The sequence below is a fragment of the Microtus oregoni genome, unplaced genomic scaffold (assembly GCF_018167655.1).
Source record: "Microtus oregoni isolate MIOR12 unplaced genomic scaffold, Mior012 000013F_ref0000133, whole genome shotgun sequence".
Classification (NCBI taxonomy): domain Eukaryota; kingdom Metazoa; phylum Chordata; class Mammalia; order Rodentia; family Cricetidae; genus Microtus; species Microtus oregoni.
The window spans coordinates 3,575,758-3,601,089 of NW_024543072.1; the positions used below are offsets into that span (position 1 = coordinate 3,575,758).

A 25,332-nucleotide genomic window follows, 5' to 3' on the forward strand; every position below is an offset into this window, starting at 1 on the left:
GTAAGTCCTAGGTCCTCCCCCCTCCGTCCATATCTAGGAAGGTGAACATCCAAACTGGCTAGGCTCCCACAAAGCCAGCACATTACGTAGGTTCAAAACCCCGTGCCATTGTCCTTGGGTTCTCATCAGCCCTCATTGTTCGCCATGTTCAGAGAGTCCAGTTTTATCCCATGCTTTTTCAGTCACAGTCCAGCTGGCCTTGGTGAGCTCCCAATAGATCAGCTCCACTGTCTCAGTGGGTGGGTGCACCCCTCGTGGTCCCGACTTCTTTGCTCATGTTCTCCCTCCTTCTGCTCCTCTTTGGGATCTTGGGAGCTCAGTCCAGTGCTTCAGTGTGGGTCTCTGTCTCTGTCTCCATCCATCACCAGATGAAGGTTCTTCTTACTTAGCTTCTTTGGGATCACCAATTGTAGACTCCGTGACCCTTGTTTATGGCTAGAAACCAATTATGAGTGAGTACATCCCATATTCATCTTTTTGGGTCTGGGTTACCTCACTCAGGATAGTGTTTTCTATTTCCGTCCATTTGCATGCAAAATTCAAGAAGTCATTGTTTTTTACTGCTGAGTAGTACTCTAATACTCCATACTTTCTTCATCCATTCTTCCGTTGAAGGGCATCTAGGTTGTTTCCAGGTTCTGGACCCAGCAATACCACTCTTGGGAATATACCCAAGAGATGCCCTATCATACAACAAAAGTATATGCTCAACTATGTTCACAGCAGCATTGTTTGTAATAGACACATACATTTCTTAAAAATGACTTCAAGTAAATAAAATTGGTGGTGCGGGTGGGGACTCCACCATCTGTGAGAGAAGTAAGAGTGTGTGTGTCTGTGGCTCTTAGCTAGAACTCAGAGGGCAGATCTGAGGGAGATAAGAAACCATTGTCTGTCAACTGTGACAATGGTCTGGAGGGAATTAACACCCTTTCAGATGTACAGACTGAAAAAACTGGCAGAAAAAATGAGACTCGTGCGTAGACATTTTTTGGCTGTCGTTATTTCCTCAACACTGAATTTACGTAGCATTTGCATTGCAGATTACGAATTTTAAAAGAAATCACAAAGACTAGAATGAAAGGAGAAAAAAAAAAAACTAGGTAGGGTTACCCACAGGTGATAGATAGGCAAGAAACTTAGAGAAGGGAACAGAGCAGGAGCCCCCTCCCCATTTCCCGCCAGCTAAATTTGCATCTGCTTCCAAATTTCCCTATGAGGGAGAACTTAGAATCTCAAATATCACCAGCAAGAAGGGAAAGAGCACCAAGCAGGGAGGCAGAGGCTGGGCCTAGGTGGAAGGACCAGTTAAGAAGCCCGGGGGAAGGAACAGACCCTGCTAACTCTTCCCAGCGGCCTTCTGCAGAGGCATTGCTACAGCTCTCTCTCAAGTGAGCGAGAACTTTCTTAATCTCAGTTAACAAGCACTCAGGCCTGAAGCGACAGGATACCGTGCAGTCTCCACTGGCGTGGCCTGATTGTCTGTGGAAGATAAGTTCAGAAGGAAGGCAGAGATGAGAGGGTTCCCCAGGCATCTGTTTGAGTGACCTTACCGCGGCTCTTGCAATGGACACAGCTTTTACTTGGTGTGGCTTGCTTTATTTATTGGAGTTGATTTTCAGTGTATTTTAAAATCAGCCCCCGAGAAATTAAAAATCTAAAACTAAGCAAGGAAGCGAACACCTACTCCTTCACCACAGAGAATCTGAGCATGTTAAGAACTGGGCCTGAACGCTGGAGCCTCCCCAGATGGAGTTCTCTCTCTCTATCCTGCAACGTCTCTCCAGCACCTCATTCACATGCCAGCAGACAGGTGGTGGGGAGAGGCTCTTACAAAGAACTCATGCCACACTTGGGCTCCCAGGGCAACCGAATGCAGGAAGGCAGCCTATCTGCCTTGTCTTCATGTTGTGTGTGTGACTTGACTCTGCAGCGGAGGGCGGATGACTAAAGAGGGACCTAGCCCATCTGGTCCCCCTTGAAGACTGGAGGCACAGGGCTAAGTTATGGTCTTAAGCCTGCATTCACCCTGGAGCCAACTAACAGCGGAACCTCCCAGGACAGAGGACCGAGGACAATTATCCCAGGGTGAGGCCACCCACTGAACCTCCAATCAGGAACTGCTTCGTTGTCCCCTCAGACAACAAACACTTCCTCAGACCGCATTGCAGTACCAGAATTGAGGTAGTCACCAACTAGACCACACCTTAATCACGACTGCACACCCCAATTCTTACAGAAAACTAGGTTGGGGACCCCTGGGCTCTTTACCCATTCTTCCTAGCTGGCCACAGCCATTCAGCCACCTCCCTGCTGTTACTCTTCTCTAACTGCATACGGGGATGAGTGGCTTAGCCTACCCTGCTGGGGCTGCTGGAGCCAGGCTTTTGCTATAAAACTCTGGTCACATTAAGAGCTACAGTTCCTTTAAGCCTATGTGGTGTGAAGTCCATGTTTCCTGCACGTTACCAGCCACCTCCAAGCCCGATGAGAACAGGTTGTGGGTCCATAGTCCCTGCCCTGTTCAAGGCCTTCTGCATCATGCCCAACTTACATAATGCTCCCTTCTAAACTTCTGGATAAACTTAGCCACAGGAGGTCACGTGGCAGCATGGAGAACAGTTCAAAAAAGGAAAACTATGCTATTGCTAATTGCAAAAATAAATCAGGTTAGAGATCACCCAGTTCCCACAGCCCCAGGTTCTAGAATACACTCCTGTCACTGTTCTCCCTCAGGGGAGAAAAAAAGTCACGCAAAATAAAAACACACATTGTCATCAGGCGGAGGTGGTGCACGCCTTTAATCCCAGCACTCGGGAGGCAGAGGCAGGAGGATCTGTGAGATCGAGGCAAGCCTGAACTGCAAGAGCTAGTTCCAGGACAGGCAGGACTATTTATACAGAGAAATCCTATCTTGAAAAAACAACAAATATGCCCCCACACACAAATTATCAACTTATAAAAATAAACTCACACTAGGATACGACGCGTCTTACACGGGGCTGGAGAGATGGCTCAACAGTTAAGAGCATTGGCTACTCTTCCAGAGGACCTGGGTTCAATTCCCAGCACCCACGCGGCAGCTCACAACTACCATTAGCTTCAGCTCCCTGGAAGCTGACACCTTTACACCAATGCACATAAAATAAAGTTAAAATAAATTATTTAAAATACATCTTATCCATTGGGGTTCCATGTTCAAGTCACAGCCATTAGGAGAGAAGTGAGAGCTGTCAGTCAAGATCCTTAGGCTGTGGTGACAGGGCAACCACACTCCGGATGCAGCCTCTCTGGGATGCATCTCCATTTATAAAATGGAAATGGGACTGGAGTGGTTCAAAGCATTTGCTTTTCTTGCAGAGGACCTGGATTCAGTTCCCAGCCCCCACACAATGGCTCACAATCGCTTGTAGCTCCAATTCCAAGGGATCCATTGCTCTCTCCTGACCTCCATACGCACCAGGCTTGCAGGCAAGCATATACATACACGCAGACAAACCCTCATATATGTGGAATAAAAATAAGTAGCTCTTTAAAACAGAAACAGCCATCTTCGTCTTAGTTTCTTGCTTTTCTGGGGGCAGCAGGCAAACTTGCGAAGCACAGTGGAACACACCTACGATCCCGTCACTTAGGAGGTCAAGGCTAAGGCAGAGCATCGTGATTTTGAAAGCAACTTGTGCTGTACAACGAGACTTATAAAAACAAACAAGCAAACCTGATAAAGTTAAAAAGAATTAAAAAAAAAACAAACAAAGCTCAAAGCATGTGAAAATGTCTCCCAGATCGCAGTTCATGTCCTGAACCCTACCCTCCCTCCCCCTTTCTTAATCTCATTGATGCATTCCATTTTCTCTTCCACTACCCGTGACCCTACAACTATAACCAATAATAATAGCAACTACAGGTTAATCCAACTATCAGTGATCAAAAAACATCCCATCATGCTTTGTACTTCCAACACAGTGCCGGCTGCCCTTCCTTGCATCCCTATGAGGCGGACTCCATCTCCAGTGCAGCCTTGAGCAGAAAAAGGATGCCCATTTCTCCTGTTCTCTGTACTTTCTTCGAAGCCCCAGTGTAAGAATAACATGCATGGAAACCAACACAAGTGTCCACGAGACAGCGTTTGCTACCACGAACAAACAGGTCATGCCCTGGCATGGCTTTACCCCCGGAACTGGCTGCGGTGGCATTAACACTGAGCTAAAATCATACCTGAGTCTGGGGTTCCTCTGTGTGTGCGAGCGAGCCCTTCCTACTTGGGTAGAGACTATACGGAATTCTACACCCATACTGGGAATCAAGGAGTGCAAGCCCTGGGTGACCCTTGGGGTCTCTGACTCTAAGTTAGCATTAAATTAGCCAAGTCCAAGTCCAAACAGTTGGAGTGGAACACGGGGCAGAGGGAGCAACAGAGACCAGAATGCTCCAGTGTTGGCTATGCCAGCTTGCCAGCTCGGGCTGACCAGAGCCCTGGCAGGCCGATGGTATTCACTAGAACAAGCTCCCCCCACTTCACAAGACAATGAATCCACTGTTAACTGCCCAGAGACTTGATTAACATTTGCAAAAGAACCAAGTGGAAAATTCCACCTGTGTGGGTGGAAGCTAGACTCAGGGCATGTCAGCAACCCTCACAGCCTTGCTCTCTCCAGGATGGACACAGCTGAGTGAACAACGGTTATGGGTCCAAGGGAATTTCCCCATTTGGGAACACGAGCTATTAGAACAAAACAATTGTTTTTAATTGTCTTGCGTCCCCTGCTCTGCATCTGTGCAGCGAATTTAAACCCTTCGAGATCCTTTCCTGACTCTGGCTTCTTCTGAGTTCCTTGCCAGCCCTGCTAGACTGACAGAGCTAAGCTTAGTTCCGTGTCTTAAGTGCATGGGAAAACCGAGGTACCAAAAGACCAAGAGCATTGGTCATAGCCAAGAGATAGCAAGTGAATCTTGGAGTCTCAGCTGCAGGGACAACACAAAGCCTGTTAGAAGTCTGGGTGACAGATAAAGAAGTCTTCCAGGCTCTGAACTGGACTGTGGACTTCCCCTACATGATGGAGAAAGTCCAAAGCAATCTTCCTGGTGTGCAGAGTTAGGCACGGCTTTGGAGGAAGTCATGTCTAATTTATTCTAGAAGTTAATGAGTACCCACCAAGCCCCTGGACATGAAGACTTATGCCAGGTGACTCTTGTAGACTTACAGACTCAATACATGACTGAAGGCGACATGTGGAGGAGCTCTGAAGCTTGCTTCCTCTGGGTTCCAGTCACTTCTTCGCCATCATGGCTCACACACTTATTGTGTGGTCAGAAAAAGAGAAATATACAGTAAAGAGAGATTCAAAGACAAAGAAAATTTCTAAATGGTTTACAGTGTGTTAAAAACATATGCAAGCTAAAAGTTGAAGTTCTTAAAGTAAAAAAAAAAAAGAACAGAGTTGTTGTGTGTGGTAGTACACACCTTTAATCCCAACACTTGGAAGGCAGAGGGAGATTGACCTCTGTGACTTCAAGGTGTGGTAGCACACGCTTTTAATCCCAATGCCTGGAAGGCAGAGACAGGCGGATCTCTGAGAGTTCAAGGACAGCCTGGTCTACAGAGTTATTCTAGGTCAAAGATACAGAGAACCTGTCTCAAAAAGCAAAAAGTTAAAAGTAAAAATAAATGAAATAGAGGTTAAAACAAAGCTGTACAAAGATGGAAAATAGACAGAGAATTTTGATACTGTATGCTATTATGCTCTCTTTGAATTGTTTGAATGCTGAGGAAGGAGCAACAACTGCTAAAAGATATTTGTTTATAAATGCTGCTGAACTAATCCAACATAGATATTTTGATGCCTTGACTTTGAAATTTGGATCTAAGGAAATGATGCTTTGGAAAGGAGTTTCTTATTTTGTTTTCACAGAGGATGAGACCCTGTTCATTTCTTCTATTCCGATTTGGTATGATGGACCATGCCCTCCTGAAGGGTTGGTGTGAACACCTTCAGAAAATTGCTTCGCTCAACTGCCAACTGAGATGAAACTAGCACACAGGTTATACCATGAAAGACCTAATTAACGACGCCCCCATTCAGCAGGAAGCAGTTTGGAGAGAAAAAACTGCGCCCATGTTCCCAAATATGGTTTATAAACGTTCTTTAACATTTAAAGGGGGATATGATAGAGATATGAATAATTTACATTGATATGGATTTTGTTTTAGTGATTTAAATTTAAGGTCAATTTTGTTATATGTATATGTGTTTCTGATCTTGATTAAGGTACTGTGATTGTGTAGTTCATTTAAAAATATAATGTATAATTAGAAATATGGATTGTTAATAGATAATCATAATAGTCAGTTTGTAGTCATGTTAGTTAAGATTTTCTAGATGTACATAGATATATTTTAGATAGGAATTCTTCATATTTTTCAAAGATTATAGAATATTTTAATAACTTAGGACTTTTCATGACAATGAGACACTCTGCTCCTGGCAGCACCAATCTACTTCAAGAAGAAGATGGGCATCGAAGAGGATCCTTATGGAGTTTGATAGCCATTGGGCAAGAAACTGCTCTTGCCTGGACTGTTGCATGAACTGGACACAAAGAACCCGCAGAGAGAGGACTGCTGAACTTGCCTAAAGGTGAGATGGTCTTTCGGGGTTCCTGATTCATGAAAGAGTCTGCAAGACATTCTTCAGGACAAGCAGATAGTGACTGCTTTCCTGCTTTGTGGAAATGTCTGCTGGAAACTAAGGGCCTGTAGGCCGAAGATGGATGCCCCAACGGTACAGAGGAACTTTGGGTGACTGTACAGGCAGCGAGATGTCTCTGTCATTTCTAGAGTTTTAAAAGTTGTTTATTTCTTATTTACTTAGATAATATTGTATCTTTCTGGAGTCTTTGATGGAGTTAAGAATAGTTATAGTTATAGTTTTCCTTAGTTATGATAAAGATTATTGTAATTTTTACTTGATAACTGTTTTGTTATATGTAATGTTAAAGTTAAAGCCTTCCTTTTTTTGTTTAAACAGAAAAAGGGGAAATGATGTGGGAGTGTCATATATCAATCTGTTGATTTCATTGGTTAAGTAATAAACAAACTGCTTGGGCTCATAGCTTAGAACATAGGTGGGTGGAGTAAAAAGAACAGAATGCTGGGAGGAAGAGGAAGTGAGCTCAGAGACGCCATCCTCTCCTCTCCTGGGCAGACACAAACGATGAAGCTCCGACCCAGGATGGACGTAGGCTAGAATCTTCCCGGTAAGACCGGTGCTACAGTTTATTAGAAATGGGTTGATCGGGATATCAGAATTAGCCAGTAAGGCCTAGAGCTAATGGGCCAAGCAGTGCTTAAAAGAATACAGTTTCCGTGTAATTATTTCGGGTAAAGCTAGCTTTGCGGGCAGCGGGGTGCTGGGGATGCAGCCCCGCCACTCCTATTTCTACAGAGAGCTGGTAAAAATATAATACGAAAAATTGGAAATTTGGTATTGACCGATAATGTGAAAAAAATCATGATTGTGACTTGATGCTATTGGCAATTGCTAAAAGAGAGGTTGTGACGGTAAATGTTGAGAGTTGATGTGTGTGCTGAGAGTGTTAGATCTAAGTGATGGTCTGAACCAGTGGAAGAAACATTTTCAACTCAGGCGATTCTACTCTCCTTTAAAATAGGAGACTATAGCCTTTGGGAACATAATTATTCATAAAGCATTATGATATGTCCTGACAAAAGATATGGTTATGATACACAGAGCCTAAAAAGTATATTTCTCTCCACTAATCTCTTTTCTTTATAGAGGTCAGCAGTCAATGACAGGTTTAAAGCTTCTCCTCCCCAGATGCCTAAGACAGGAAAACTCGCAAATGCAGCTTTCCAAAGATGGGAAAATTTGGGTAATAGGAAGAAGACTTTGCTCAAGCCAGGCACAACCCATCTGTCCTGTTGCAGAAGCACAGGGGTTGTTAAAATTTAATAAGAGAGTGGATTGTAGCCCCATATTTCTATATGGTGTGGCAGCCAGGCTCTGAAGCCATGGGCCGCACCTGAGGTGGTCAGGTAGACCAGCAGCCAGCCTGTCACTGCCCTCAACAATAGCCAGGACATGCTACTCCTTTCTCTTTTGTTACAAATGTAGATGGCCTGGGGAGAGGTGTTTGGCGAAGCTGATGACTTAGGTGCAGGTGCTGTCTGTCCCTAGCCATGTTCCCAGAAAAGAGAATATTAATGAGGTATCCACCTCAGTTGAGCAGGGGATTAAGAGATGTTTGATATAATAAACACGGAGAGAAGCCTGAGATGCCCTTCCGTGATGATGGTGTAAGCTGTGTCTGGTTATTTCTTGCGCCTCCGTACTGGTCCAGTTAGGGAAAATAGTTTTCTATGTCGGGGCCCACGGGCCCTGACACATCCTAACCCTGCCATCACTGGCTTTGGTAGGGGAAACTGTTCAGGCTGGTTAGAAAGCTGTCTGGCCCCCTTGCCTGGGCATTCTCCCATACCCACACCCCTTTCCTACCATCACTTCACCCATTCTTCCTCTCTCTTTTGCCCCCAGATTCTTCTTCTAGAGTAGGAACCCAGCTAGCTGCCTGACCCCTTTCTCAAAACTACCCCATACCCACCATTCCAAGCCATTTCCCCATATTTACCCCACCTTCTTTTGCCAAGGTCAGGTAAAGCCACTCGGGGTTGCTCCGTTCACGTGACTCCAGGGCTAGATGAAATACCTCCTGCCCTGCCCACCGTTACCCCTCAAGGGCCAAGAAATGGCTGACTCACAGACCTGTCCCTGGACCTGACCTCTTTATCACCACTGTTCCAAAGACCTTGCTCTTTGTCCTGAGCTTACTACAGTGGGGTGTGTTCTGCCGGGCCAGTGACAAGCCTGGCTAGGTGTTGGCACTCAGCTACTCGCTGAGAGAACACATGTTGGCAAAAGTAGAGAGTGTTCCCATACTTGCTTCGCACAGACACGCAGGTTGTTTTCCAAAACTGAAGAGTGACAGCCATCCAAACATCTGCCCCGAACCTCGGCCCCATGAGACAACATTCTCAGGCTGAAATTGGACAACAAGGCCACCTCCGCTTTGCATTTGCATCAGAGCAGGCTCTTTGGCCTTGGTCCAAGAGCACGCATCAGCTCTTCACCTTTGCTCCCTGGTAACCGGCAAGAGTTTACTGTTCAGTAAGGCCGCCATGAAAGCTAGAAATGTTCCCAGGGACCACTGGGTCCAAACAGCTCACAAAGGTTGAGGAAGGAGCCCAGGGTGGTCCGGACGCAGGCTGGGGTGAGACTACACCTCCCTTCTGTGAACCTCCTTGGTCAGGAATCAGGACACTATTCCTTGCAATCCCATACAGGCTGAGGACTGAGCCTGTTCCATTTGGATCAGAAATACAACCTCCACCGGCATCCCACAGGTAAACTGAGTCTGTATCTCAGTAGGGTTTTCAGCAATCACAGCCGCTTCACTTTGCTCAGCCTCTCAAGAGAGACAAGTTAAGCAGGACTTCTGCCCTAAGGGCTCCTTCCGATTCCATGATCTACAGGTTTGGTAATCCCATTTCCCATAGGCTGAAGCAGCTGAATTCAGGCTCTGTAGCCCTTCTCTAATGACACTGGACTAGGCCCCTCTCAAGCAATTTCACCTCAGAAGTTCGGTCTCTGGGCCATCTTCCCAGAATTAAGGTCTGAGAGGTGGAGAGCTGGGCAGATGTCATTCAGACAGCAGGCCCGCCAAAATGTCAGAACTTCAGCTCTGAACCCACAGTGCTGAGACACCAACTTTGGGACCCCAGATGTAACCGCTAGACCTCATTCTATAGAAATACACTTAACCAGAAAGACTGAGCGGCCTGGGTGCAGATTCCTATCAAAATTACCTTGTAACTGTAAGTTTCTGTCGCTGGCTTCCCCAAAGAAGCCAAGTAGGTTTCGGTGGCTTGAGTCCCTCCCCCTTTTCTTTCTGGTACTCTTTCTGGGTAAAAGAGGTTCCAGCTCCTCCCGACCTAGAGTCTGAAGCTCAGTACTCACAGGGGAAGGGGGTGGGGTCAGCTCCTCACTTGGGCCGGAACGATCGATCGTCGGTGGAAAGGCAGGAGCCTGGCGCACAGAGAAGGTGGCCGCCGCCCGTCCTTGCCCGCTGCGCTTTAACTGGCGGCCTGCAACAGCGCGTGCTCTTCTTGGGAAGGGCCGGGGCTGCACGAACGGGCTCCGGGCGCGGGTGCGGTTGCCCCACCTAGCTTGTGGCACACTCCTTTGCGCGGGACCGGGCGCGGGTGCGGTTGCCCCACCTAGCTTGAGGCACACTCCCTTGCGCGGGACTCGACGCGCGCCTCTAAAGCTTCCTCATTCGCACCCCGCCCACCCCCACTTGCCTCGCGGGCAGCAGGGCCGCCACTTTACGGTCCTGGGACCAGGCCAGAGCCCGCCCCGGCTAGGGCAGGGCAGCGTTGTAGAAGGCGGAGCTCGGAGAGAACTGCCCCAGGCGGGCACCTGAATAAGAGGAACCCAGGTTCGCCCGCGCCAGCTCCGCGTGGTGGTGGGCGGTGGCTGGGTCATGTTGCTGGTGTTGTTGAGCCTGGTAGCAATGTACAGGAGCGCCCTGCCCGGAGAGCCGGTAAGCATCCCCCTCTCGTGAGAGCGTCCTTTTTGTTTGTTTGTTTGTTTCCCATCCTTTTAGCTGAACCCTGACCCGCCAGCCCAAATTTCTAGGAAATTGTCCATGGACCACCTTCTGGAAGGGGCCAGATTGGCACCCCTGAGATAACCACAACGGGCTTTGCATCTCCATCATCCTTCTATTCCCAGCCTGGAAGGCATCTGCTGTTAGAATGCTTGCTGGAGACATAAACTTTAGCTGTGTCTCAGATGCCATCCTGGGCATTTGGGCTCATCTAGTCTTAGTGGTCTCCTTTAAAAAAAAAACAAAAAAAAAAAAACAAAAAAAAAAACGGTGCTACTCAACTCATACAGGTGGTACACCTTGCCTCCTGCTTCAGGATGACTAGACAGAATCACTCGCATCTGCTCTGCCCACCGACTAGGTTACCAGAACACAGTGCACCCATCTGCTTGCTTGCTTTTCCTATCGGTCTTGGACCATGTAGATTCCTGAAGGCAGCATTCATTCCTTCCTTCTCCTGTGCCCAAGAACAAAGGAATCTTTCGAGACGTTCCAGAGGAAAAACCTCCTCCTCAGAAAGGCATTAGATGCAGTCTCTGCCAGGTTCACACAGCACTCGGTATCCCTGATGACTGGGAAAGTCAAAGCTGGTATATGGTGTTGCCAAGCCACCAGCTGCTGTGCTTGCCCTCTCTGTGCCAAAGAAAAATTGTCTCTGGGAGCATTTGCTGCAAAGGACTACTGAATGAACTCTGTGAAGGTTCGCACTGGTGCTTGGCTTTTCGCTATACCTTGTCTCACTACTGGTCAACTAGATCTTAGTTCCTAGTGTGTGGCTCATTTGTTTAAAAAGAAAGTCACAAAGCAAAGGACCATGGATGACTTCACCCAAACCAAATTTGTCCCACCAAAACCTTTGTTTTCTGCCTTCACAAGGTTTTTGGAAATGAGGAAGCTGGGGTCCTGGAGCCCTTTGGGTTGGTCACGTTGCATCTTGCCGCTGAAGATTGCTAACAACTAGAATAAATGTTTCAGGCCCGAACCACACTTTTCATTACTTTTCTTTTGTAAACTTCAAGGGATTTATTTAGTACTGGCCTTTCTTAGGTGTTGATGAGTTTTACTTTTTTGGAAGCTGTTTTAGGAAGATGTGGTGAAATAACAATTGCCCCTGGTTTTCTAAGCAGTTCAGGTGAATCCTAGATCAAAAAAGAAGCATGATATGAACCTGGGGAAGGTGCAGTGGGTTGCATCCACTGCTGCCTGCTTTCTTCTCCTCTTTGTATAGCCAAATGTTAACTTGGAAAAATCAATAAATATTACACTATCCTGAAAACCAGTAGTTAAACATTAGATAGCCAAGGTACCTCACAATGGGCATCAGTAATCTGAGGCAGGGGAGGTGTGTGTGTATGTGTGTGTGTGTGCATTTGTGCATGCATGTGTGCGTGTATGTGCACATGTGTGCATGTATGTGCATGTGCACACTCACATGCACACATGCCTGTAAACATGTCCTCAGAAACCAGGGGCATTGGCTTCTGGAGCTGGAGTTATAGGCAGTTCCGAGTTGTCCGATGTGGAGCCATCGCTCCAAGTCCCAGCTCACTGTTCTTTTAAAATTTGTCACTTGTGCATGCATCTAAGGAAAAAGATGGTGTTTTGCCTAATTTGGTAAAATAAGCATTGTGGTTTGCTGGCTTTGACATGACATTTGATTTCTCTCTTTCCTGCAGACTATTCAGTGTGGTTCTGAGCCTGGTAAGTGCACTAGAGAATGGGTATTTGGAAGCACAGGTGTACAGTAAGAAGGTCTGAGTCAGGAAGGGGGTCCTGGAAGACTAGGCACATGGTGATAATACATTGCCTTGTTTGCTAATGGGAGTGAGGTTTTCAAGGCAGAATTTGGGGAGTAAGGATGTGTTTGAGATGGACTGGCCTCCCAGTAAATTAGCACACAGGTAGCGTGGAACTCACCAGGCTGAGTGGAAAGCAGTACCTGCCATTCCACAGAGGGACACTGATTGTGGTGGGAGGGGCCATACCATTGATTGTTGGGACTAGGAAGCAAGTTTTTAATACATGGGTATTTTGAAGATTGAGTGGGTTTTGTCCAAGAAACGTGAATAGGGAGGGGAGGGGAGCAGTTTAGAAATGGTTATGGTGAGGGCTTGCAGACTGGAGTCCAGGACTGAGGCATGAAGAAAGCATGATTGACGTTAATGAACATGTCAAATACACTAAACACACACCCACACGTACATGCACACACATGCACCTGGAACACCCCAAGTGCTGTGGAGTTTGAGACCACGAGGCTGAGAGAAATTATTTAGGTGTATAAACCAGCCAGCATCCAGAAGAAGTCTGGCTTTCCTTAGCAGAAGTGGGTTGCGATGGAGCAGGGCGTATCACATGGAGGGAATAGCTTCTGACTGCGCCTGAAATGGGAATGTCATTAGAGGTGGTCTTGCCTTTCCCCAGGGCCGTCTCCAGAGTGGCTGGTGCAACACAATCTCACCCCAGGAGACTTGAGGAGCCTCCAAGTGGAACTTGTTCAAACTTGTGCGAAAAAGGATTGCAAAAAAGAGGATTTTTCAGTTTTGATGAACATAAGCTGGATACTCCGGGCAGATGGTAAGTCCGCATCAGTCAAAGCATCTACTAAGCCTGAAATGTGAAGGATATAGGACTCATTAATTCTACTTTTAGGCACAGACCACAGATGTGCATTCACCAAAAGTCACATCATAGGTGTTCATAACAGCATCCAACCAAGTGACCAGGGGCCTAAAAGAACCACGGAGTGGAAACTATGGAACTCAACAAGGAGAATTCTTTCTGTGTATGTGACAATATGGATGTCCCAAGCAGCCAGACTCCAAAGAACTATATAGCTGTATCTGTAATCATACCTATGGTAACACACAGAAGAACAAGGCTAAGCTAGAGGTTTGAAGCCAGGATGGGAGTTTGGGGGCTGCTCTGGCTTGGAAGTAATTGACAAAAAGCATAGGCAGCAAGTGGGGGGAGTGGTTCTTGCCCTGTGCTGGTTGTAAAATGCGCAAGGTCACTGAGGAGCAGTGATACTCTGCAGCCACACTTCCTGGAAGAGACGGGTCCCCTAGTTTAGGAGAAGCTCTGGCTTCGGCTAATTATCCACTTCCAAATGACATCATGAAGTCCTGGCATTTCCTCCAGATTATACGGTAAGCAACATGTAAGTTCCTTAGACAAGCCAGTCCTGAGACCCTAATGCCTAGGCTCGTGGTTTCCATTCGCCAACGTTATACTTGGTTTTGTCAAGAGTCCAGCACCTGGGAGACTGAAACGGGGAAATTGTTGCAAGTTTGAGACCAGCCTGGGCTATTTACTGGATTCCAGGACAGTGGGATACAGGGTGAGAACTTGTCTCAAAAAAAAAACTCAAAATGGTCCATTTATCTGGGAAGAGGAGTCAGTGACAGGCTTCATCAGTATGTTTTTCAGAGTAGTAGGAGAGATAACCACAGCAATGTCAAGGGATGCCCCAAGGGGAGCTATGCTCTATGTGAGGACCAGACAGACCAAGGCAGGGCTCCAGAAGACTCCTGTGAGATGCTACAGTAGGCTCTGGCCCCACACCAAGCAGGGCAAGGTCTTTGGTTGATGTTGTTATGCACTTTAAAGTAAACTTGGAAAGAGTAGAGATAGAGAAAGAAACCCATGAGAAAGAATGGCCTGCATGGACCCAGGGCCGTTAAAACAGGCATAGTGTGGTGCCGATGCGTGGGCAGTCTTTGTAGAAAGAAAAATGCAGTCAAAGCTAAAGCCTGAAGCATCTTCTAAAACCAAACTATGCAGTGCATGGGACCCATTAATTCATCCCTAGGCACATCCGGAAGAAGAACCAATACGCATGCACTGAAAGACAGGCATAGGATATGCACAGCGCTCCAAGCAATTCATCTCCTTCAAGAGACCTAGAATGGGGCAGATGGCATCACTAGCCATGGGTACTTTGTCTAACTCAGGCCAGCCTAGAAGGAGTAGAGCTCTTGGGCTTTGGAATTTGGGTTTGTTATCTATTGCTGCTGAGCTGTGAAAGTTCAGGCAGTGAACCCCCCAAGACTCCTAAAGCTCCCCCCTATTTGCCCTATCTGAACATTGGATACCACAGTACACAACAGCTGAGATGAAGCATTGGCATTATAGAATACGATGTGAGCCACGTAAGTGCCAATGAAACAACTTCCCACTTCATTGTCTCTGCAGCCAGCATCCGCCTGTTGAAGGCCACCAAGATCTGTGTGACTGGCAAAAGCAACATGGAATCGTACAACTGTGTGAGGTGCAACTATACAGAGCCCTTCCAAAGGCAGACCAGACCTTCTGGAGGCCGAGTAAGCACGTGTAGGCACAAGGCTTGCTTGGGAAGCACCAACAATGGACCTCAGAAAGCCTGATGATGAAGAATGAGATGCCCGCCTGGGTTTGCATGCCACTTGTCTGCCCTGGGGATGCCAGCATCTTTGAGACTCAGTGTCCAACAGAGTGAAGGGAGCTAGACTTAGATTATACCCTTCCTCTAAAATGCCACTCCTCTCTCACTCTGAGTTACATCAGCAAACCGGGCTGGATCCTCTCCCTGCATAGACGCTGGCCAGAGACCTGTCTCAGCTGGACCGTAGAGACGAAATGACAAATGAAAAAGGGGGCTGCTGAGCCTGATAACCTGAGCTCAGTCCATAGGACATACATGGTAGAAGGAACAGATCCTTCAAGTTGTCCTGACCTGCATACACACACACTATGGCATGATCCCCCACTAGCCTACACACACACACTGTGGCATGACCCCCCACCCAGCGTACACACACTCTATTTAAATGTGAAGCATTTACAAATGAAAACAGCCCCCACAGAGGCTCTGCTCTTGGACTGTACACCTGCCCTGCTTTGCTTTGCAGTGGACCTTCTCCTACGTGGGCTTTCCCGTGGAGCTGAGCACAGTCTATTTCATCGGGGCCCATAACATCCCCAATGCTAACATGAATGAAGACAGCCCTTCTTTGTCTGTGAACTTCACCTCTCCAGGTAAACATCCCCACTCTTTGGCGATTCTGTCTTACTATCGCTCCTGTGTTATGGCATGTGGTTTGGTGTGGAGTCTTGGGAAGCCTTTGAAGCCTTGGTTTCCCCACCCGTGGACACAGTGCTAATCACTCCACACTCAGGGTGGAGAGTATTGTTAGGTAAGCATGAGGAAACCATGTTCCTGGGTGCCAGGCAGGAAGCAGGATGTACCATCTCTCCAAGCACTTGCCCTGGGTCCTACGCACAGCAGTGGTGATGCCCTGACTGGGTTCCTTTGTGGTTGGTACCATCCAGGGTGGCTTTGGTGCCACACCACTTACTATATGGCGCTTTCCAGCTTTCCTAATGACACCAAAGCTCACCGGGATTTTGCAAAGTGAGTTTTATTTGGGGATGGTTTTAGAGACGCTGCAACAGTAGACCAAGTTTCCATCCCGCTCTCAGTTCCTCTTGCTGTTAGCATCTGCTTTCCAGAGTCCACTTATGAGAACTAGGAAGATAACATCGGCATATTTCCATCTACTCAACCCCAGGCTTTGGGGATTTCAGCTGCTTAGCCATTGCGTTTTCTTCCTGTTCCAGAGGCACTTAGCCCCTTAGGGCACCTCAGCCTCCTCTGGTTGTTCTTTTCCATGACCTCATCAAACATCAATAGTTTGTCGCCAATTTGAGTTTGTCTGATGTTTGTTTCATATGTAGGCCAGGAATCTGAGATTTGGGCATGAATCTCACAGGAGACATTGAACTCTCCTCACTATATTCTCCCTGGCGTGTGTTAATTAGTGAGGGTCATGCCTACTGGGCAGTTGGGTTCCTACCACCTAGAGCCTCGTGTCTGGAAGAGACGGAAACTACATGTATTAGCAACTCCCACTCTTTGGTTTCCAAGTCACTTCTTGGTGACCATTTTGAGAAAGGCTGTGCTTTAAATGAGACTACTTACAGCTTCCACGGGTGAATGATTTTCTGTTTAACTGTAAAATGATTTGTCTGAAGAGAGTGTATGTGGGGTGTGTGTGTGTGTGTGTGTGTGTGTGTGTGTGTGTACTGGGAAAGGGGTTATAGGAGAGATACCTTTTACTCAAATGTAACAACTTTCATTCAAATTCCCAGGCTGCCTAAACAGTGTAATGAAATATAAAAAGCGGTGCATTGAGGCAGGTAAGTAGATGTAGCATTTTGCTTTTGTCATTTAGAGATCCTCCTAACTGGGACCCATGGAGCTCCATTCAGCCACAGATAGATAAAGGAACTGAGATGTGGAGATGGAAGTTCTCTGTCTAAGTCACTCAGTGAAGGAGCGGCCTTGGGTTAAGCAGCTATCCAGACTGGGACAGACTCTTAGGTTTATTAGAGCAGCAACAGCAATGGGAAACCACCCTATCCCTTGGCGAAACCTACACGTTATCCCAAACCCCACTTATAGCATGCTCATGGAAAGTTGCTTTGTGATTGGAGGAGAGCCCCACTATCCTTTACACCTGCTATCACAGCTGACCTGTTGTCAGCGGAGGCTCTGGGTACCTTCTGTTTGGATTAACAAACACGGTCAAGTGTTGGTCCAAGTAAGGCCCTGGAGGCCTTCTCGGAAGACTACCTCCTATTCTTAGAAGATTCTCTGATCTGTGAAGGAGCAGCTTTAGGATAAGTCAGTACTTCATCCAATTTCTAAGGGTGAGTATAAACTTTGGGGCAGTATAGTCTTGTGATGCTAATGGGGTTAGAGATATTGGCTGGGGGTAGGGGATCTTTATTCCCACCAAGAGAGCACTCTCAAAGAATTTTGAGGCTCTAAGGTTATGAGGTGCAGGACCTAGAATGAGTCCTCCTCCAACCCACTCCAAGAACCAGCTCCCAGCCAGGGGCCGAACTGGTCCCATCAGCAGGGAGGCTAACTTGTGCTATTATATAGACATGTTCCTGGAAATTTGCCCGGTCTTATTTGCAGGTCACATGAGTGAGACAACCGATTCCTGTAAGCTGTGTGGCATTTCCTTCCTTTGTATCCAGGGACACTGACAGTCTGTCTCAAAGCTCTGAGCCTCAGTTCACTTACTCCATATTCTGAGGCATTCCTCCTAAACTGATGTCCCTCCGCCATCCCAGAAAGGAGAAAACAGCAATCCTAGCTCTCTTACCTCAAAATGTAGGGTGAACATTGAACTGAGTTGTAGACTTTGATCTGTATCTTCCATTCCTAGCTATTTTTAGTAAAGTAAATGGCATGGGGGGGGGGTGTCCCTAAACTTTCTTAGACATCAGATACTTTGCAATTCTAGGACAGTGTCGGAAGATATAGTATAGTTGAGTTCATGTCTCTTAGGTGTGTGCCTAAGAATTTAGATTTGTTTTTGTAAAGCTCCCTTGGGGACTCAGATAAGGGAGGGGTTACCTGGTCACCCATGTGGTTCTCTCTCAACTTGTAGGAAGCCTGTGGGACCCAAATATCACTGCTTGTAAAAAGAACAAGACGACAGTTGAAGTGAATTTTACAACCAATTCGCTTGGAGAAAGATACATGGTTATCATTCTACAAAACCAAATACAATTGAATTTTTCTCAAGTGGAGGAGGTATTTTCCCCTTTACCCCCTTGTTACCACCCCATCTCCAACCCCAGATACTTCAGTATCTTGAAGTACAGACACTTTAGAATCCTTTGAATAGGTTTTCTTCCAATAGATCCCAGAGCTATCTGTTGTCCAAGTCCCTGTAGGCATCCTATGGATGATGAGTCTAAAGCCAACTACAGACAGAAGTTTGAGGCTTCTGAAGTGAATCCGTCTTCACATAGTCAGGAACAGTGGCTTCATCACTGACTCTGTCTACTCACTCGTGACTACAGCTCTGACTGTCTCTCATTTATCTGCACCAGAATAAACCGACGCGGAGGTCTGTGGCCATTTTGGTGGGTGAGGAAAGTGAAGGTACCGAGTTCGAGGTGAGTTAAACAGCGGTCTGCAAAGGAAGGGCCATGACAGAGCTGTTTGTTCCACCATGGATGCTTTCTGTATGTCTTCATGGGATGCTAGGGGCCGAACCCAGGACTTCTTGAATTCTAGGTCAGTGTTCAGCAACTGATACACATTAGCCCTCCACATGCATTTTAAGGATGGCAAGTCTCCCCGCAAAGGCCCCCCTCGAGCTGGGTGTCGGGGACTCCTTAGTGTCTACAAGAGTGAACGCTGACACCACAGGTGTGGTGCCTTTGAGTGGGTTGGTGGCTGTTGACTTCCCAAAGGGCTTTTATTTCTATCTTTTGCCCTGGATCCTCAGAGTAATTCTGAGATGGGACAGTCGTTTTATTTCCCCAAAGCCTCGGTTTTAACTCAGAAGTGAAGCTGAGTGGGTCGAAGCTGGAAGGCTGTCCAGTGTCTAGGTCAGTGTCTGAACTTACGAGAGCAGCTGTTCACCTTCTGGGAGCCTCAGCTGGCCCAGGTGGAAACAGGAAGTTGGAAGGGTAGGTACTCAGGTCCCTGTAGTCTACAACATGGATACACAGAGGGTCACAGTCCACGACTGTGCCCGCGAGCCATTCTCCACTCCCTCGAACATGAAGCACTCAGGATGACCAAGAAAGTGGACCCTGGCATGACAGCACCTGCACCTTCCGGGAAGTCGTGGACTGACCTAGTGCTGGGACGCTTACCTACTATTGTCCAGGGGAGAGATTTGTATGTTTATTAGGATGTAGCTGCCCTATCAGATAAGGAAAACTCTGCAGCTGTAACGTGAACAAAGTTCAAGGGCATCGCTGGGGCATTGCCAGTATCTTGGTCCAGAGTCACCGGACTGTGTATGTGTGGGCTACAGAAAGGGAACCAAGGGGGAAACTATTGTTGCCAATGCCAGGAGGTGAAAATAACATTTAGGGCTGTGCTGGAAGTGTGAGCACTGTAGTCTTCCTCTCCTTTTCCTCAGCTGATACCTTATTTCCACCTCTGTGAGCCTGACTGCATCCGACGCAAAGGACCAGTTGGGCTTTGTATAGAGACAAGTGGCCCCTACCCTCCAGACAACAGTAAGTACCAGTCATTACCACAGGATGATCGGAGAGGCTCAGGACACACAGGGCCCCTTTGAGATGTAATAGACTATTCTCTGTCTGGGAGGAGCATTATGAGGTCCCTGCCGGTGTACCATGAACAATACCTCTGCTACCCAGAGATCTCATAAGCAAGGAAGAACAAAGGCTCTAATTACAAACACAATATCTTTTCAAAAGCAGGATATACAGAAGGGGGAAAAAAGAGCGCAAGATGGTTGTTTGAAGTGCCGCAGACAATGAAAAGAGTTACTGGGAATGAGGGGGCCGGTGTGAGCAGGGGCTGGCATGAGGGGCTGGTGTGAGCAGGGGCTGGCGTGAGGGGCATGAGGGGCCGGTGTGAGCAGGGGCTGGCGTGAGGGGCTGGTGTGAGCAGGGGCTGGCGTGAGGGGCGCGAGGGGCCAGTGTGAGCAGGGCTGAGTTCATGAGGGATATTCCAGTTCTCTCTGAATCCTATTTGGTTAACAAATCAGGAATACTGGCACCAAAACCTACCTCCCTGGTGCCGGAGAGCATGTTCTGGAAAATGTCTCTGCATTTAGAGATACGTCAGCAGTTCTTTTTACTAACAATGGACAGATGTTCTGAAACTAGCCCATGGGTTACAAAAGACAAAAAACAGCCAGCCAAACTTTAGATAGCTACTCCCCCAGGCCCTGACTTCTTATGTGTGCACACTGCTGTGTGTACATTATGTTTGTAAGTTCTTCCCGAGGAACAAAGATTCTTCAGACAACAAAAGCCATCATTCAAACCCTGGTTGCCACGGTGAAAAGAAACTTAAGTTTGGAGAAAATCCCCTAATTCCCTGTTCCTCTTGGGAGGAAAGGGCTGGTGAGATCACTCAGTGGGTAGAATCGCTTGCTAGGAAGGTCTTACAACCTGGGTCTGAGTCCTGGAAGCCATCGTGAAAGGACAGAAGAAATGACCTCATGTTGTCCTCTGACCTTCACACACACTCTGGCATCGTGTGCCTGCGTTCACACACACCACAGTAGCCTAGCCATTAGTGGCCGAGCTGTCTTTCTAGCACACAGCAATGCATTCTTTTGAGAGAGACCTGAATTCTGCGAAAGAACCCTTAATCAGCACACCCTAAAGCTCTTCAAGCCCTTGGTTAGAAAAGGTCTAAACCTTCACCAAGAAGAGTAAAAAAAATCCATGTACAAGTAGAGGCCAAGTACAGCTTTGCTTGCTAAAGGTGACCAAGCTGTTTCCTGCAGAGAGGACCATGCTGGGAGGCTGGGTGCCCCTCATCTTGGTGCTGCTGGCGGCTACATGGGTGCTGGCAGTTGGGATCTACCTAACTCGGAGGCAAGGTAAGGGCGGTCACTCTGAAGTTACCCCGAGATCCTCCCCACCTGCCTGGACAGAGAAGGGGATCTAGCTAGACGTGGTGGCAGAAACCTTGCAGTCTGCCCTTGGGAGGAGGAGGAGGAAGTGGGCTCAGGAGTTCAAGGACAGCCCCCATTAGTTGCTGTTCAAGGCCAACTTAAGCTAAGCGAGAACCTGTCTCAAAGAGCCACAAAGGAGGTCTCAGTGTACTGTGAGTCGCTCCTGTCATGGCAGAAGATTAACTCTGTGCTTTAAGCTCAGAAAGCCACATGAACGAAATTTCACCTCAGGAATCCCTGCACTTAGAAGATGCTGCTGGCGCCGTTAGCTACAGGGCTACAGTAGCTTTGGACCTAAGTCTTGTTGCGTAGCATAGTGTGGGGCTTAACTTTATAGCAAAATAAAGGAACTCTACCACCTGCAGGTAGAAAAGAGACCACAGAGTTGACCCAACTCCTGATATGACATGTAAGAGGTCACTCTGTGTCAAAGTACAGAAATTTTTAACAGTTGGCTTCAAACCGGTACCCTCAAGCCTAAACGGCTGCTCTAAGTTGATCTGAAAACAGAGCTGGATTATGGCAGCTGACTTACTGATAGGGGCTTAGGAAGCTGTGAAGATTTAAGAGTCAGTGTTTCAGGTGTTCAAAAGGACTATCAGGGCTATTGTTCCCCTGGCAGGAACAGATCGCCACCCTGGCTGACATTTCTCAGTGATGGTTTAGACTACTGTAAAGACTTGCTATTTGCTGGTAACTAACAAAGCTCCCCCGACAGGCCGGAGCACGGAGACTTCCTTCCCTGCCGCCAGCATGCTCCTGCCCCTCATTAAGGTCCTGGTGGTTTACCCGTCTGAGGTATGTTTCCATCACACGGTCTGCCGCTTCACCGACTTTCTTCAGAACCACTGCAGAAGCGAGGTCATCCTTGAAAAGTGGCAGAGGAAGAGAATAGCTGAGATGGGCCCAGTGCAGTGGCTCAGTGCACAGAAGCAGGCGGCGGACAAGGTGGTCTTCCTTCTTTCCAGCGACGCCCACGGTCTCTGCGGCAGTGCCTGCGGCCCCAACACGGGCGGCGCCAGTGAGAAAGCTCAGGACCTCTTCCCTCTGGCCTTTAACCTCTTCTGTAGTGATTTCAGCACCCAGGCTCATTTGCACAAATACATGGTGGTCTGTCTTGGAGGAGCCGACATCAAGGGCGACTATAACGCTCTCAGTGTCTGCCCCCAGTATCGTCTCATGAAGGACGCCACTGCCTTCCACACAGAACTCCTCAAAGCTCCACGAAACATGACCGTGAAGAAACGGTCCCAAGCCTGCAGTGGCAGCTGCTCCCCATTGTAGTCTGTGCAGGACAGGAAACCCTGAAGTCCTCCTGCTCTTCAAGTTCCAGGGACAGAATGCTTTGGGATGGCCCTGAGGCTTCCTGTACAGGCTGTGTGTAGGGGTTACTACATCACAGAACTTGCTTTAGACCTGGAGTCTGCAGTCAGAGTTTGCGCAAACATGCCTGAGGCTAGTCACCAGTAGGTCTTAGGCATATAATACAGTTACAGACATTAATGAATGGAAGCTAAATTTACAAAAGCCCAATCACATATATCCCCAAACCCCAATAATGATTATCCCTGAAAACTAAGCATTCTGGCATGAAGTAATAAGGCATTTCCCAGTCAGGTGTCCTGCGCACTGCCCATGTCCTGTGCTGCACACGGGACTGTTCAGCCCTGTAACATTTTAATGTATTGATGAATAGTCCGTTTGGGAAGCGCTCACTAATTCAGCAACTTCCTAAGAGAAGAGGCCTATTACACACACAAGCTGGACACATCTTGTCTGACCAGACGGCCCACTGTACTGTCTGCTATCTTTACAGTACTTTTCCCTTGTCAAGCTTCTAGACCAGCAACCTTTATTTTTGTTCGGAGAAGTGCTAGGAACTGAACCAAGGCTACTGTACAGGTTAGAGAAATGGCTTGCCATTCAAATGAGCCCCAGCCCCTTCAGTAAATAGGAAAATACTTGGCCAGTCAGGTGTGGCAGCACACACTTTTAATCCCAGCATCCAAGTGGAGAACTAATGAGCTCGAGCTCAGTCAGAGATAAGTAGCGAGACTGTCCGAGACAAACAAAAACATGTTACCCATAAACCCAGGGTCTACTTTTGCCCAGTTACCCATCCACTGTTCTAGTTCCCAGAGTTCATGGTCAGTGCACATTTCCTGTTCAAGTCAAAACTAATTCACTGAAATTAGCTCTCCTGAAGTAATACTATCTTTTTATAATCTAGTACTTTAAAAAACCACCAAGGGCTGGAGAGGTGGCTCAGAGGTTTAGAGCACTGACTGCTCTTCCAGAGGACCTGGGTTCAGTTCCCAGCACCCACGTGTTAGCTCACTGTCAACTCCAATTCGAGGGATTTGATACCATTTTCTGGCTTCTAAGGGCACTCTATATACATTAAAAAGATTATGATATGCACACACTACCAGTGTTTTGCTTGCATTGCCTGTATGCCCTATGCATGCTTGGTGCCTGAGGTCAGGAGAAGGTGACAGGGTCATCTAGACCTACAGCTATGGACAGGTATGAGCCACTGTGTGGATGCTGGGAATCAAACCAGGGTCTTCTGCACGAACAAATGCTCTCCACTGCTGAGCTAGCTCTCTACACCCCCTAATATAAATAAATCTTATTATTAAAAAATCCCCCAAACCCAGAACAAGCAGTAACAGTGCACAGATCTATAACATCTTGAGTCTTCTAGCTCTTGACTTTCTTGAAGAAGCTTTTTTAGTGTAGAAACCACAGAAATGGATCTACATTAGCATATGTATTTGTCTAGTAAGGCTTCATATACCATAATAAAACTGTTTTGTAACATTATCCAGTTTTAGGTAGTTGACTGTAAAAATGTTTGTAACTGGAGGCTGGGCATGGTGATGTGAGGACCTGACTTTGCAAGCTCTGTTTTAAAGAAGGGGCTTCATCTTAAGTCATATAATGATCGGGGGTGGCAGGATGGGGGAGGTTAGGGGAGGCGATCTCAGCTCTCGAAATGTGCTGCCATAGAAGAAATTTGGGCACAGACCCTAAAAGTGGGCAATTAAGAAGATAGGGAGAAAGGCCATAAAATTTAATGCGGTCCAGATGTTTGTTCATAGGGGGGCATCCTGTCCTTGAAGATACCTTGTCAGCTATTAATGGCTCTTTGTTAGGTTTTCGTGCCCCAAAACTGACCAATGGTTTTAGAAATTACCTTACCCTAAACCCTCCTTCCCCAATCCCAAGAAGCCATGCCATGAGCTCCCCCGACTACAGCATTTCCCCTTTAAAGGTTCAACCCTCTCAGGGCTCCCTGCCATACTTTCTGCACCCACCATGCTGGGGTGCTGGAAAGGTGTTGGCCGAAACTTCAGTTTGTATATTAAAAACCCTCATGCAGTTTGCATGGGAAATCTGGCTCCATGATTTCATCTGGGCACCAGAAACTTGAGCCTAACAGTGGCACACGCCTTTAATGGCAGAGAAATTTGAGTTCTAGGTCAGTCTGGTCTACGTAGTTCCAGAACAGTCAGAGTTACATAATTGAGAGACCTTGTTTAAAAACAGAAGCAAGTTTGTGTCTGGTCAGGTGTAGTGGCACTTTTGAGAAATGTATTTTTAATTATGGTAGGTGTGTGTATCTGCATGTGGGTGTGTACAAGTGAGTACAAGCAACCACTTGGAAGAGGCCAAGGTCATCAGATCCCTTAGGACTGGAGTTACTGATGATTGTGAGCTGCCACGGGGGTGCTGGGAACTGAACCTAGTTCTAAAAGAGCAGCGAATGTTCTTGAACACCGAGCTCTCTCTCCAGTCCGTGGCACGTTTTAAATCACAATGCTCCAGAGGGACATGGGCAGAGCTGTGAGTTCCAGGCTGAAGGGTGTCTCAGGAAAGTTGGTAATTGCATATTCTCCTCAAAGGTCATGTCTTGGGGTTGTGGGTTAGTGGCAGAGAATTTGTGTGTGATATACAAGGCCCTGGGTTCAATGCACAGCAATATAAATAGCAAATGTGAAAGGCTACATCATGTGTTCTAACACATGCCTTAGGGATAAAATAAAACCCATGATGAAGTGCAAACTCCCTGCATCCAGCTTCGTAAGCAGATACTTTGTGATGGCGGAGGCAGCACCTAGTGTGGGAAGGCTGCTACTGGATGGCCGCGGTAGTGCTTAGTGTAGCAAGGCGACTACTTGGCAAGACA

The 25,332-nt window shown here is 47.3% G+C and overlaps 2 protein-coding genes across 4 annotated transcripts in view; one reads left to right on the plus strand and one right to left on the minus strand.

Moving 5' to 3' along the window:
- Chdh (choline dehydrogenase) overlaps positions 1-10,323 on the minus strand; it is a 30,292-nt gene extending 19,969 nt beyond the window's left edge. For 2 of the 3 annotated variants that reach the window (XM_041662957.1, XM_041662955.1), the window contains exon 1: positions 10,035-10,323. The gene's annotated coding sequence lies outside the window, so the exon portion shown is untranslated. Of the gene's footprint in view, positions 1-8,654; positions 8,730-10,034 lie in introns of those variants that run through there. The other variant, XM_041662956.1, reaches the window with a different exon arrangement.
- Positions 10,324-10,535: 212 nt separating this feature from the next.
- Il17rb (interleukin 17 receptor B) lies at positions 10,536-23,941 on the plus strand. Its single transcript, XM_041662958.1, has 11 exons — positions 10,536-10,620; positions 12,363-12,387; positions 13,111-13,263; positions 14,881-15,008; positions 15,576-15,702; positions 16,816-16,863; positions 18,129-18,274; positions 18,577-18,642; positions 19,623-19,722; positions 20,970-21,065; positions 21,859-23,941. The coding sequence occupies exons 1-11, from the start codon at positions 10,561-10,563 to the stop codon at positions 22,422-22,424; spliced, it is 1,515 nt and encodes a 504-aa protein (XP_041518892.1). The 5' UTR covers positions 10,536-10,560; the 3' UTR covers positions 22,425-23,941.
- The last annotated feature ends 1,391 nt before the right edge of the window (positions 23,942-25,332 follow it).

Coding starts and splice junctions, on each gene's coding strand:
- Il17rb (XM_041662958.1), top strand. CDS start 10,561: ATGTTGCTGGTGTTGTTGAGCCTGGTAGCAATGTACAGGAGCGCCCTG. Junction 15,703..16,815: donor TGTGAACTTCACCTCTCCAG/GTAAACATCCCC, acceptor TCAAATTCCCAG/GCTGCCTAAACAGTGTAATG. Junction 18,643..19,622: donor GTGAAGGTACCGAGTTCGAG/GTGAGTTAAACA, acceptor CCTTTTCCTCAG/CTGATACCTTATTTCCACCT.